This window comes from Triplophysa dalaica, chromosome 23 (assembly GCF_015846415.1).
Source record: "Triplophysa dalaica isolate WHDGS20190420 chromosome 23, ASM1584641v1, whole genome shotgun sequence".
In the NCBI taxonomy this organism is placed as follows: Eukaryota; Metazoa; Chordata; class Actinopteri; order Cypriniformes; family Nemacheilidae; genus Triplophysa; species Triplophysa dalaica.
In genome coordinates, this window is record NC_079564.1 from 2,316,037 (window position 1) to 2,330,154 (window position 14,118).

The window sequence follows — 14,118 nt, forward strand, 5'->3', positions numbered from 1 at the left end:
AGTTTAGCAAACATTTTAACACTCCTCTGAGTAAATAGCCATATTTAATGTGTGACATGACATGTTGTGACATGATTCAAAACAATTACAGCCTGACATCATGTAATTCTGTGTTATTAGAAGACGGTTAACTTTAGGATTTTTCACCTGTGTTGACCGAGGACATAGTTAATGTGAGGCTACACTAAGGAAATTAGCTTGAGCGGTTCTTTTTAAGCGCCATTTCTGATGTTTTTTTTTATTTACAATTCATACTTTAACTATATTAGTCAGTATACATTTTCAAACATGTATGCCAATGAGTTTGTTGTTCCAACAAAACATCAATTATTCAATATATTACATTTTTGTTATAAATATTATTATTATATATGTAATAGACAGTCAAGAGATTCTCGTAATCCTCAAGAAGCAGAGCATTAAAATAGGCCTATGTTCGAAAATAAATGTAAATATTATGTAAAGGTTTCTAATAAGCAAACAAATGCAATAATTCTGGTAATATATATATATATATATATATATATATATATATATAATTATAATATATATATTATAACTATTTCCTGTTAATCCAAACATTATCAAAGACAAACACATTCAGGTTTACTTTGCTATTCAAATGGTGACGAACCACCATACACAACATTTGCTTTTAAATCTAATCATGATCACCATAGACAAACTCTGACGATGCATACTTTTCTTTCTGAATTGTATAACTAAGTAAACACGCACACAGTGTTAAACATTGTTTGGTTATGTTGTGGTTGAGCCAACCAAGGCTGCTTAGTGCAGAATGTCTGAGAGATTTATATTGTGACTGTCATGCTGTGCTTTCAAATGTGAACACAGCGAAATGGTCTATGAACTCTTTACAAAAGAAATTACGTAGCCATCGAAAAAACTCATTACTAAAAACACAAAAATCCCTCATAAAACAACATTGTGTAAGACTGTAAATACATTCATAATCAAACATTGTTTAATTTCCTGTATATTTAAAAAGCTCGAAATTGTTTTAATTATGTATAACATAGGAAATTAATACAGTCCTCACTCATCTGTGATGCACAAATATGATTCTTGGACTACAGTATGAGCAGGATTTGCAAATGTAATTAATAGATGCTTTTACAATAAAGATTCAGTTTCCCTGAACTTGTTTTGGTTTGATTTTAGGCTAATTCTCATTGAAGATCCAGTGCACAGACAAAAACACATTCTAAATGTCCAATGTATAACCAAATAATGAACTCGAACAATTATAACGCATAATACTTTGACTAAAGTTCTGTTTCCATGTCATCATCGCCATTCTCAAGATAGTATTCGTCATCAGTGGTTGTATCAGAACCAGACTCCTCAAAAACAGTCAGGCTGGTTGAGTAGCTCCTTGATGGTAGCAGTCCACGAGAAGGACTTTCTGGAGTTGTCCGGACCGGGGAGGAGACAGCGAGAGCTTGGGATATGCGACGGGGAGATGGAGAAAAAGTTGGAGAGGGAGGCGGAGTTGGGTCTGCATTGTCCCAGAGGCATGACGAGCCCTCTTGTTCATCTAAATTCTGAACATGATCATCTGTATTTCCAAAATGGGATGGAATATTGGTGACGGGATTGGCACCATAGGTCGGGGAAAAGCTGATATTGTTCGGTGAGCCAAATCCTTTGGGCATGAAGTCATCTAAACTTGATAGGTCACTGACGCTACTTGTTGAGATTCGTCCTGGACCTGAAGGGCGGCTTGAAACAACACTGCTGACAGAGAAAGATCTCCCATAATTCAGACCGTACTTTAAATCCGCACAGGAAGACGACAAGCGGGATCTTGTGAGGTTTTGAGGCACGTTACTCTTAGCATAGCTCAGTTGCGGAACAATGTCAGACTCACAGAGCGAATTGCTTTTTTTGCTCACCGGACTATGAAACACATTGTCGTTCTGAATGTCTTCTGAATCGTAATCAGAGAGACAAGAGGTTGATGAGGGACTGAAAGATGAGTTTCGGTAATGTGGTAAAGTGGCAGAGCGGTTCATCGTATGGAGATTTAGCCTGTGCTTGCTGCCGCTGTACGACTGTTTTTCAAGTTCATCACTCCACCTTTTTGGGCGATCCACATTAAGTTGATTTTCATGTTTCCGACATGTTAGTGGCGATAATGACTTCAAAGAAACTTTATCAGTAGTCAAAGGTGATTTTGGAGCTTCCCACTGGCTCCCAAAACATGTTTTTTTACTCCTGATCCTACTTTGCCCGTCCACATTTAACGTTTTCTCAGTTTTTCTAAATGTTAATGGTGATAATGATTCCAACGAAGGTAAAGATGCGTCATCATTGGTCAAAGATGAGTTCCGAAAACATGTTTTTTCACCCATTATCCTGCTTTGGACATCCGCATTTAGCTTATTCTCAGATTTCACCAATGTTTCTGGTGACAATGATTTCAAAGTTGTTTTGTCATTAATCAACCTTTTCTCTTCTCTATTATCTCTTTCAGAAGTCTCAGTGTACAAGAGTTTCTGATTGGTGGCATTACCAGTTTTTGTGTCAACAGTCTTGTCTGAACTTTTGCCACCAAATGTCTGTTTTAAGCGACTTAGCATCTGGTCAATCCTGCTGCTTGTTTTCAATACTGGTGTATTTCTTTTGGTTTTCAAATACTGAGGATTAACATCATCTTTGTCTGCCATAAAAACATTGTCTTTCTTAGCCCGCAATGCAAATAGGCCTCTCTTTGAATAAGGAATTTCCTGCAATCTCTCATGCTGTTGCAAATCTGTAGTCTCCTTCTCGGCTTCAAGCAGAGGCTTACTTTCGGCTGTTACCGTATTCTCTTTCAGGTTCAGCCTGGGCTTAGAATGAGAATGATCCTTATTAAGCTGAACTGCCATCGAGCCTTTACGTTCCTCATGTTCCTCACGTTGCTGACTTTGGTGTGGGGTTATATTTGCACTTTGGCATTCTGTGAAAAAACTTTGTGGTACGGTTTGTGCGAGACATGGCTGGGCAGGTTTGTGATCATCTGGTGCACCTAAATAAGCCTGAGTAGTGTTTGCTGCGCCTGTCTTCTGTTCTCTGTCAGGAGAACCCAGGTGTTCCTTTGGTCTCTTTGTTACGTTCTTGTACATGGAGGAAGAAGGACTTGGGTGAAGTTTAATAGGGTAAACACGTATGGTTATGGTATCATCTGATGTAGATTGTTCCTGTGGTTTGGCTGGTGGTGGAGAGGACAGACTTTGTAAAGTGCTGTTGAGTGCAAGTCTTGAGGAGATGAGAGAGGAATATGGAGAAGTGCTAAGACGGGGTGCTGATTTTCTTCCAAAATCAGGGGGCAGAGATTGAGCTGGGCTGGTAAGAGAACCGGAAGAGCTTTTTTTCAATGGGTGTGAGTCAAATGGGCCGATGTCAAAAGAAAATCTTGAGGGAACAGTATTTCTGTCACCCGGCAGTATTTCACCTCCACCTTGAATTGGAGAGGAAAAACTTTCAGCTCTCTGTATGTGTAAAAAAGGAGTTGAAGGGACATTAGTGGTTGAAACTGCTGGGCTGGACTCTCTTAGGTAGGAATAGATGCTTGGAACACGAAAACCTTTCGTAGGTCTGCTTGGCGACAGAGGACTTGAAAGATCCATTGGGCTTTGACTTGACTGAGAAGCTTTCTTTCCAGTGTCCTGATATGTCTGCCCTACATTTGTTGTGTTGATTCCATCAACGGAAAAGTTCTCTTTCCTGGGTGAGAATTTAAGAGTGTCTGTGAAGGTTCTTGTAGCTATAGATTTGCTCTCTGGTATATTTTGTGACTTTAGGTGTCCACCATTAAAGCCTGTCCGTGGAACATCTATGTTCAAATTTGTTCTATTGTTTGATGAAATTTGGGAGAAAGTGTCTGGATTATTGTTTATATTCAAGTTTTGCTGGTTTGCATTTTTTGCATTAAATACTTCCATTGCATCACCACCGTCTATTTTGGTGTATTTGCTCAAATGATTTAAGGAACGAAAATGCCGCTGAGGTTCGGGAATTTCAGGCAGGTTGGATTTGGTTGTGGAGTTGAGGGAAATGTGCTCCTCATCTCTTGCAATGAAAGTCTCTGGATTCTTTGAAATTTCTGAATCGGTTTTGTTTAGAAACAGGGACGGCCTTGTCATCACCCTTTTACTTCTAGGTAAGAAATAACAATTATCTGAGATTTCCTCTGTTCTTGAAGGAGTGTCTGGAAATGAGTAGGGCTCAGTTGTATCACCGGCTTCCTCACTACAAAAAATAGAGGTGTACGACTGCGCATTCTTTAATATACTTCTGCTTGGCAATGTAAGGGACCTGACAGACCGAGTTATCGGAGTCTTTATTTGTGTGCTCTCCTCATTGAGCCTACTCAAATTTGCCCTCCTCAATGACAGAAGTAGGCTGCTTGTTGTTGGCTTGGAGCTCAATGATTTGAAAGACTCACTTTGATCTTTAGTTGTTGACATCCTGTGTCCTTGATGTTCCTCATACAGGGATGACTTGGGTACCTGACCAGTGTCCAGAGTTGTGGGAACACGGTGTAATTCTGCAACATTGTACATCGTGGCTCTGTATGTGTCCACAGAAGACGTTTTCATTATAGCTCTCTTAGACTGAATTGTAGTTGTGATGTTTGGAGAATTATTCTCTTTTTGCCATTCAACAGAACTGTAGCTGGTTCCAGTAGTGTCGTTGTCATTGGGTTCTTGCATCATACGTTCAGCTAGTGGTCTATAGGAGGAAAGAAACGGTTGTTGACGGGGGTCTTGGCGGAGTGAGGTAGATGGGTTGGCATTCTGTCCACAATCTCGTGATTCCTGTTCTACCTCATTGCCTCCTTGTTTGGGTCTTCTAAGGCGGCCACTCCAAGGTGGTACAAGAACTGAGACCAGGGCGGATGCAATCATAGCTGAGGCAGGATTGAGATGATTTTGTTCTGGATCAGGGCTACGTCCAGAAGGCGGAAAAGGGGGTAATGATAACACCTGGCTTTGTACCTCTGAACGGCATGTAAAGAGCTTCCTATCAGCGCTTGCTTTTAGACTGCTGTCTTTTCCAAGCAATGTTAGTTGACTGTTGTAATGTGGAGTTGTTAAAACAATTTCTCTGTGGTCAGTGGCTCCAGATTCCTTGTTTGCATTTGTCCCCTTGCTGAATTCTGGTCGTATGACACAAATAGACTGTAGAGTTGAATGTCTCTGTGAGTCGTTGTTGGCTATTTGTGTTCGTTCATGTATGTTGTGTTGTATTCCTGTATCTTGTCCCTGGTAAGGTGTGGTAAGTCCATGTTGACGTTGTGGACTGGAAAAGCTGTTTTCATCAAAAGGTGATTTTGGCCCATCCCCGTCCTTAAAATAAATCTCTGAATTTGAAAATCCGTCCCTTAGCTGTCAGAATGACCAACAAAACTTGTATTAGTGTCAGTATGTTTAAAAATTGCACATCCAAGTTGCAATGAAACCACAAAGAATTTTACATTCTCCTGTTACACCAAAAGCCTAAATTCCAGACTAGCCTGGGAAAGCCGAACAAAATGGTTCGCATACATTTGAGATATTTAAACAAACCACCACTCCCTTTCTTTCTCTAAACAAACTGTTTAACTTCACAGTTGAGCTTTGCATTCCATTGAAAAGATATACCTCAAGAACATTAGAGCAGAAAGACATTCAATGAGACATGCAATGAACATTTTGCATTAAGTATACACAAATCAGTTTAATAATTAGCATATCAAATATTCCTCAGGACTCAGGCTAGTTTATCATTATAATCTTTTTTTTTAAAGAATAAATCTCACAGCTTGGAGATTTATAAATCATACAACTTACCTCTGTATGGTGTTTATTAGCTGTTCTCCTTAGCGTTGCATGTGACTCGTCACTGTTAAATTGAAGAAATCATTTTAGTAAACAAAAAATCTTTCACAGTTGATTTAATATTACATTCATGCTACATTTGATATACCAAATCACACAGATTCACAAGGACAAGTTCTTTCCGGACAGGGCTCCAGACTGTGACTAAATGGTGACTAAATCTTTTTGTGACAGTAAGAGCATTTTTTTACAAGTACTCGTGCACGTGGGACCTTCAAATTTGGAATTTCTTCTAGTTGTTACCCGCCACCAGTGCAGTCCTTACAATTTCAGTCAGGGGCTACAGTGCTCCTAGTGAAAAAAATGTGCGTGGAACCCTGCCTTAGTCTAAATAAAGAAACAATAAATAAAACAAAGCTCAATGTTTCACACGCTATGCTTAGTCCTTCCTGCAAATATTTTTCCTACATTAACGCCTTTCATATATTCATCAATGCAACGCAGTGAAACAAGATACACAGCATTCCATCCTTTCAATAACTTTAAGCATTTTGCCTGGGTTGAAGGGAGGGGTCCAAACTGTTTTCTAACCAGTACAGACTTCCTACCACCCATTAACAAACAGACGCACACTCACACACATCGGTAGCGTTGTGAGGTAGTCAAACACTTTAATATTTCTCAATCGCTTAGATATAAAAAAACAGTCTTCTGTACTTTTTTCTGATATTAGTGGACTATTTATTTACTTTCCAAGTGTAAACATGCCTGCCCTATGTGAACATATATTACGTACAGACGACAGCAGACGTGTGGAGATAGACAGCACTTTTACATTGTTATCAATCACGCCCAATAAAACATAACTTATTGCTATATAAGGACTATTACTGCCAGTCATAGGTCGAAAGGGCGTTTGCTGCACTGACTTGAACTTTGCAAATGACAAAGAATAGAAAGTGCTATGGCAAACTTCACCCGAAAAGTGATATTGTGTATTGAGTGAAATCTAATTTTCATAAAACATTTACTTAAAGGGAGAAGTCAGCTGGTCTCATGTTTATCATCCATATTGTTAAATGAGCGCATTATACGTTTGTATTCGGTAGATGCTTTTATGCAATGTAAATATATACATAGACATACATAATATAACAGGTGAGCTGTTGAATGTTTTTCGTGTGTATAAATGTAAAGATTATCACACTCACATGTCAGCGTCATTCAGCAGTGCTTCTTCTGTGTCCTCTGCTGTGTCTCTTTTTTTTCTTTTGGTGGGAAGACGGAAAGAGAGGACAGCGGTGAATCTGGAAGGTTCGTTTTGATCCTCTGATGTCTTGCTGGAGTCTTTGTTGGACCTGAGTAGTATGATCTGCTTGATCTGCAAATCTGATCAGCCATCACAAGATAACAAGATAAAGCATTACTATTGATAGAATAGCAATGAATGCATACAGTACTGCTCAAAGTCTGAATCCAGTTTTATAAAACATAAAATTACATAATTTATATAACTGTGTTGTAAATAATTGTAAATTATATCAAATAAATAAGTAAAATAATTGGTTTGTGTAAGTTTTCAGACTGTTGAATCAGATTTTCACTAAACAATTATTTTGGATAAAAGATTTCACAGCAACAATATTATTATTCAAATATCCTCTGAATGCAATAATCAAATAATGCTCAAATCAGTCAAAAGCATGTTTTCATTTATCTGGCACTCAAAATTTCTCGAGTCAAAACGTATTTATTATTTATCAAATATGTAGTAATAACACAATATCGATATTCATGTTTTTTTATATCAATACCTACTGTAAATGTCTCATGTCAGTTGTATCTATAATACAACTGTACTGCACGTCTGAAAGTAAATGTATGAATTTTAAACTCACCTCTGCTGCTTTTCTGCAGGCCTGTTAAATGCAGTGAAGTTGCTGTAGTTTGAGCTTCAAAGTCTTTCTCATCCTCACTTACATCCTGAGAACTAAGCAAGCGTTTGTCATGCAAATGCTTGAACAAAACAAAACGAGACTGTTCTTCTCAACACATTAAATCCATGTCTGGACTGTTTAGTGAAAACATGATTTAAAAGTAAACTCCCTTTACAAGAATCCCACACAGGAAACACCCATAGACCTGTTTTTACTTTATGACCACATGACATTAGCAGTGAACGTGTAATTGTTTTGTGCAAATACTACTACATCTGCAGAGAATGATAAGCAAATGACTTTGTGTATTTCTCATATTCATTTTGCGAATTAAAATATTGATGCGCAATTCAAGACTGCACATGTGCAAAGGGTGTAACAAACCGCACAATAGTTAAATCACCATAAACATGATTTATGCGAATAGATTAATATGAAGACTCATCAGATGATCTCTGTTATGGAGGAGTGTTTTAAATCACAGAGAACTAATTAACCGTGATGTATCCAAGCAAAACCTGTTTGCTAAAGATTAGTTTATAATCCCTGATTATTTCATTTGGTAGTTTTGTCTGTGTGCTGGCAACAATGGGAAGGCTACTTGTTACATAACTGGGGAGGTGCCAGTAAATAAATCAAAGACGAAACGCATCAGAAATTGGTTTATCAAGCGACTTATTTTTATAATTGTCTGATTGTTTAGGAGTCACTATCGGAAAACCTTTAAACGCGTTTAATAAAATGTACTTTTGTGATACTTTTGTCTTTACATGAGGGTTTAACATGTCTAGTTAAAGTTATGGACTTCCATAATATTATTTGCGATTTCAGACATTCGTAAGTCATGGTCGATTTGAAAGTGAGGAAAGCAGGAACATGTACGTGAAGGAAACAGAAAAAGAAAGTATCACACACTTCAAGTAGAAACTTTGTAGCCTACCGTGCCGTGTCATCGTGCGCGTTAAATCTCTCTCTCTCTCCAATTTTACGAGTTGACTGCTGCAACTTTCGATCATCTGTTGACATTGCTTTACTGTCGCTTGCTCGTCAGATTTGGTTCCCTCCCCTTATCCCTTCCGGACATCGGGTTTACCCTCTAGTTCCATCAAACTCTGTACATTCCAGAGGAGAAAAATTCGCGTACGGCGAGGCAGACCCATCATCACGTCTGAATGACCCGACGCCGCCCGTGTTGTATTGTCCGACCGATATGCGCGCGCGCGAGTTTTCACGAGCGGTTCAACGGAAGTGCGACATGAGATTGTGATTCAGCGCCAAACTTCGTACTTTGAAATGTGCAGTTTATATGGGGTCATAATTGATGCGATAAACACAGATAGTTAGCTGTGTAGGAAGTTATTTGTTCAATGTAGCTATTTATATGTAGCACTATGGTATAATGTATAGTGATACTTTGGAGTAGTTGATAGCTTATAATTAGATGTTTTATTTCTCTGAAATGGTTTTAAACGCATATAAATATTTTTCGTTAAGTGCGTGCCTTTCAGTCAGAGATGTCAGTGATAAGTAAATGACTGTAAGTGCGTTTCTTATGTATTTATATTTATGGCCGATAGGTGGCGACAAAAACAACAGCAGTGATGAACTCCTAAAATGTTGCTCCTTTTAAAATATATATGTATATATATATATAATATATATATATATATATATATATGTGTATATATATATATATATATATGTTTATATTTTCCCCCTTTAATAACCATTTTAAAATATATATAATTACACTTGTGTTTAATTTATACTTTCTGTGTTAAACAATGAGATAAATAAAGGCAACATTTCCCTTAATCGTACTGTCAAAAAGGTTTAATTTGCTGCAAAATGTAGAAAAATATTGAATGGTGGTGAATGATAGGGACGGAGAATCAATCGTAGTCAAGATTTTTTGTTCAGTAATCAAGATGAATTCTGGGTAAAGCATTCTGTCTAATCGGCCAAGATTAATAGACCTAGTGGCGGATTTCTAATTGTTTTTTTTGTAGAAATACAACAGGCCATCAATTACACTCATTAGCCCTGTTGGTACAAGGCAAGAAGGTCATAGCCAGTTCATAGTGTAGCATTGCTTAAGGCGTGCGCGTTGTGCAGATACACACAAATTGGCATGGCTAAAATCATAATTTAGATGAATCTTTTGTGTGTGTGTGTGGGTTTGGTAGTTTGGAAGAAGTGTTGTTTAAAGCTGATGTTTATTTGCAGACTCGGTGATTAATCTAGTCATGAAGCGATACTTAGCTTATGTTGATCCATTATAGCATTGCAATTCTTTTATGTGATTGAATCTAAACAGTTTTAATTAACTCTGTTGATTAAAACAAAACAAAAAAACTTCTATAATAAATGCATTTTAAGTTTAACGTATATCCGTCTCTCAGGTTTTTTGGCAGAAGATCAGTTTGATCACAACAGTGGTTGTAGTAGTTTTTTAGTTGGATGGGTTACATATTTCATAGGACGCTTGTCGTCTGCTTTATAAATCCACCGCCAATGCTGGAAAATGGATTATCTCCTAGAGAGATTATGACATGGCCAATTCATAACCGTGGATTGATTTTCTGAAATGCTGGGTACAATGTGACGGTGCATTCAGAACACGTATTGCAGTGGTTAGCACGATCGAGTTTTATATGTTCCTTAAAAAGTAATCACAAAATATAATCAGCAAATCAGACAGAGCTTGAAAAATAAAGAGAACATGTTTCGCTCCAGGTAATCAGTGTATGCATAACAAAAAAATGGGTTCACGCAATACCACGGCAAAAAAAAGTGTGTGCAGGTTAGGTTTTAACTATTGTATGAAAGGTCTCAGAGAAAGCAGTTAAACCTGAAATTACAATCATTGTGGGCTGCATATGAGTTTCTTTAAGAAAAACATGCATAAAAAACATGTTTTAATTCAAATAAAAAATTTCCAATAGCTTTTGAGAGAGTTAAGTTTAGGGGTAATCAGGGGCTGATGAGTTATTAAGGTTATTATAGTTGACTAAAACTACTGAAATCTAATAAAACATTGGGCTAAATATTATTTTTAAAACTTAAACTAAATGAAATCAATGTTGCCTCCGGAAAAAACTGAATTAAGTTGAGGACTTAATAGCTGAAAATAAAAACAAATCCTTAAAAAACCTAAACTAATATATTAGACCCAAAAGCACATGATAAAAAAAGCTAAAATAAATAAAATGAAGATAAATTCAAAACATATTTATAAAACTACAACAAGGGCTAATTACTCTGGTGGACATTAGTGAGAGACCCGTGAGACCTTGGTATTACTCATCATTACTCATCAGTCTTCATCATGCTTTCAGTACCTTTTATAGCAAGCCAAGCAGAAAAGGCTGGAAAACGCTGTATAAAAATACATTAGTTCAAAACTGTGATCAGTGTTAATGGGGGGAAAACTGTATCACACCAAATATGGTTCCGGCCAAGAATTACTTTAGCTAAATTGCTACAACCTCACTGAGGACTTGAAATAGTTTTAAAATGAAAATTCTGTCATCATATGCTCACCCTGGTGTCATTTTAACCCTGTGTTATTTTCTTTCTTCTACAAAACACAAAAGAAGATATTTTGAAATCTGTTGGTCACCAAATACTGTTTGTCTCCGTTGTCTTCTATTGTATGGACAGACACGAAACCAAATGATGACAGAATGTTCATTTTGAAGATGAACTGTTCAGAAAAGCAGAATCCACAAAAAATGGCCTCATGAATTTGATGACTCGCTTATAAAAATCACCTCCTCTATATCTATACTGCAGCTATGTGTAGTTAATCTTCATATCTACAATAAAAGTATTTCTTTAAGATACCTTGAGCTTATTAAGCAACAACAACACTGTATTAATTGACAGGACAATGTTTAATTAAAACCCCAGAAATGTGTCATTCTGCGAGGTTTGCTTGTGGTGAATCAGAGGTTAAGTATGCCAGTACCCTGGCAGCAGTATTGACTTCTGGGTAATTATACTTAAGTGGTGACTAGAGGAGGCAAATGGCAGTAACAGATTATCTGTTTTGAGGGGATGCATTCTTACAATCAATAAGAGTCCATTTGTGGAAATAGGGCAATTTTAGGGGAAAATACACCCCTGTTCTTGGTCCTAACAGAAGTCACAGGCATACTACCATACCATAGCCTTTTACACTCTTGTAGTTAAATTAAAGCAGAGGGGATCGGATCAAAAAAGCTTTTACTGTGGTTCATTCTGAGTACAATGTAATACGAAAAGGTTTTTGCCTGTTCTCATTTTTGATAAAAAATGAATATGAGAAATATTGTTTAAACAACTATAAAACCAAATTAAAATATCTTCTTGTTTAGATTGTGTTGTTCTGGCTGGTTTAGCGTGTTTGTATTTGCATTTTTATGCACGGGTACACGGTGTCAGGGCTGCCCTCCAGCTCATGCTGTAATTCCTGATTATATTAGTTCTGGTATGAGCACCCAGTCACCAGCTGATGTCAGCCCAATGAGCCAATGCCTTTTGGGATAGAGAGGCTGTTGGGGTAGTCATTGACCCCTTTAAGTGATGAGGGAGCACAGAACGAGATTGCATCGTGAGCCTGGTCTCAGAGGGGTCATAAAGAGGTTTGCTTGTTAAGGATGAACCTTTCCTGGTTGATTTTACTGCACTTTTACTTTTCTCAAGCCCTTAGTAGATCTCAGGCTCTCTTCTCAATTTGCACACAAACACCCTCCAAGATGAAAGAATAAAAGCAATTTCTGGTGACGGATGTGAAAGGCTCCTCTAAGATGAACCCAATATTCGGCTTGTAGGATTTACAGGCAAATCACTTAGACTAACTCCTACAGTCAATCAATGGCATTTATATCTATTGCGGCTCGGCCAACCAGACTCTCCCTCCGAGACAGCCATTAATAGGCTTGTGTAGTGGTATGGACCACTGGTCAATCACAATCAACTCATGTGAACCGTTCATAATAGAGCACTAATACTTATGCAAGGCATACCAAACTCACACATACCAAGTCCCTGAGGTGAATTATGGGAAAAGATGATATGGGTCAATTATCAGTTTGATACGCGAGTTATTGAAGACGGAAGCACATTTAGACTCAACGTGTATATAGATCCGAATGCAGAGACTCTTAAATTGATTCCAGGCACTCCCTCTCCTTAATGTTCCCTTAATCTCACATTGCCTAACTGTAGACTGTAATCCAATCAGCAAAGAGCTCGTTCTCATTTACCCAGAAGGTTTGAGGGGCCCATCATACATCCTTGGAGGGGTGAGCCATGACAGGGCTGCGTCTCTCAGCCGACATGTCTTGCGGCGGCACAGTTTTCCCCTTTCCAAGAGACCTATATTTCAGAGAAATTAAGAAAGTTTACGGATTAAGATATTACTGGTCATCGATGGATTTTTTCTGTCTTTTTATACATTTTATCTTTTAAATTAGGGATGCACAATAATTATCGGCCATATCAGTATCGGAACATAATAAAATTTATGCCGATATTAAAGCCGATAAATCTTCAATAATTTCCTCTGGTTAAACTACTTCATCTGGAGTTGCTTGCAGTTAAAATACAGTACAGTACTGTCTTTCTGTCGTGATCATTCACTTTACTGCTATTATCAAAACATTGCTGAGTATGTAGATACAGTATTTATGAATGTGTAAATTATAGGAATGAAAGCATTTGTTTGAATCAGAATGCTGTCTGAATGCTTTCTGTCTTGAGACTTTATAAACATGTTGCTATTGAAAACATTTTTCTGGAAGAACATCTATAATTTGTTTATTAAATACACCAGAAAAGTAGTTTAAAGTAGGATTGGTACACGATTTTCTGGGTAAAAAAGAGAACCAATGTTTACCTTGTTTTCGCGGAGAACGTTTTTAATTAAAAGCAGTTGTCCACTTTTTGCATTTCAGTTCATTCTTAGGGAATTTTATATTAATATTTAGATACTGTATAACGTTATCGGTTATCGGCTTCTCATGTTAAAGAATTATTGGTTATGGTTATCGGCCAAAATGTATATCGGCGCATCCCTATTTTAAATACATTGCTATGTGTGGAATTTCATTAAGTGTAAGACTGAAGACGTGTTTATAGCAATGCCAAGGTTATGGGTTTAATTCCCATGAAATGAATACATTGATATATGTTAAGTCTGAATGCATCGCCAAATGCATTATTGTAATACACTAAAGCAAAAAGAGCATATTTAATTTCATGAATTATCAAGAAATAATCCAGTCACAGAATTAATCCAAGTTTAATAGTTTTAAATGCTGAATGGTTTGTGTATATGTGCTTTGGAACCATTGACACATTTATAAAATGAG

General features: G+C 37.3%; 1 protein-coding gene across 1 annotated transcript; it reads right to left on the reverse strand.

The window, feature by feature from the left end:
• Positions 1-25: 25 nt before the first annotated feature.
• Positions 26-8,945, reverse strand: zmp:0000000991 (uncharacterized). The gene is made up of 5 exons (XM_056738358.1): positions 8,703-8,945; positions 7,724-7,815; positions 7,037-7,214; positions 5,838-5,889; positions 26-5,393 (listed from the first exon to the last, which is right to left on the reverse strand). Exons 1-5 carry the CDS (start codon positions 8,786-8,788, stop codon positions 1,287-1,289), a joined length of 4,515 nt encoding a protein of 1,504 aa, XP_056594336.1. The 5' UTR covers positions 8,789-8,945; the 3' UTR covers positions 26-1,286.
• Positions 8,946-14,118: the final 5,173 nt, after the last annotated feature.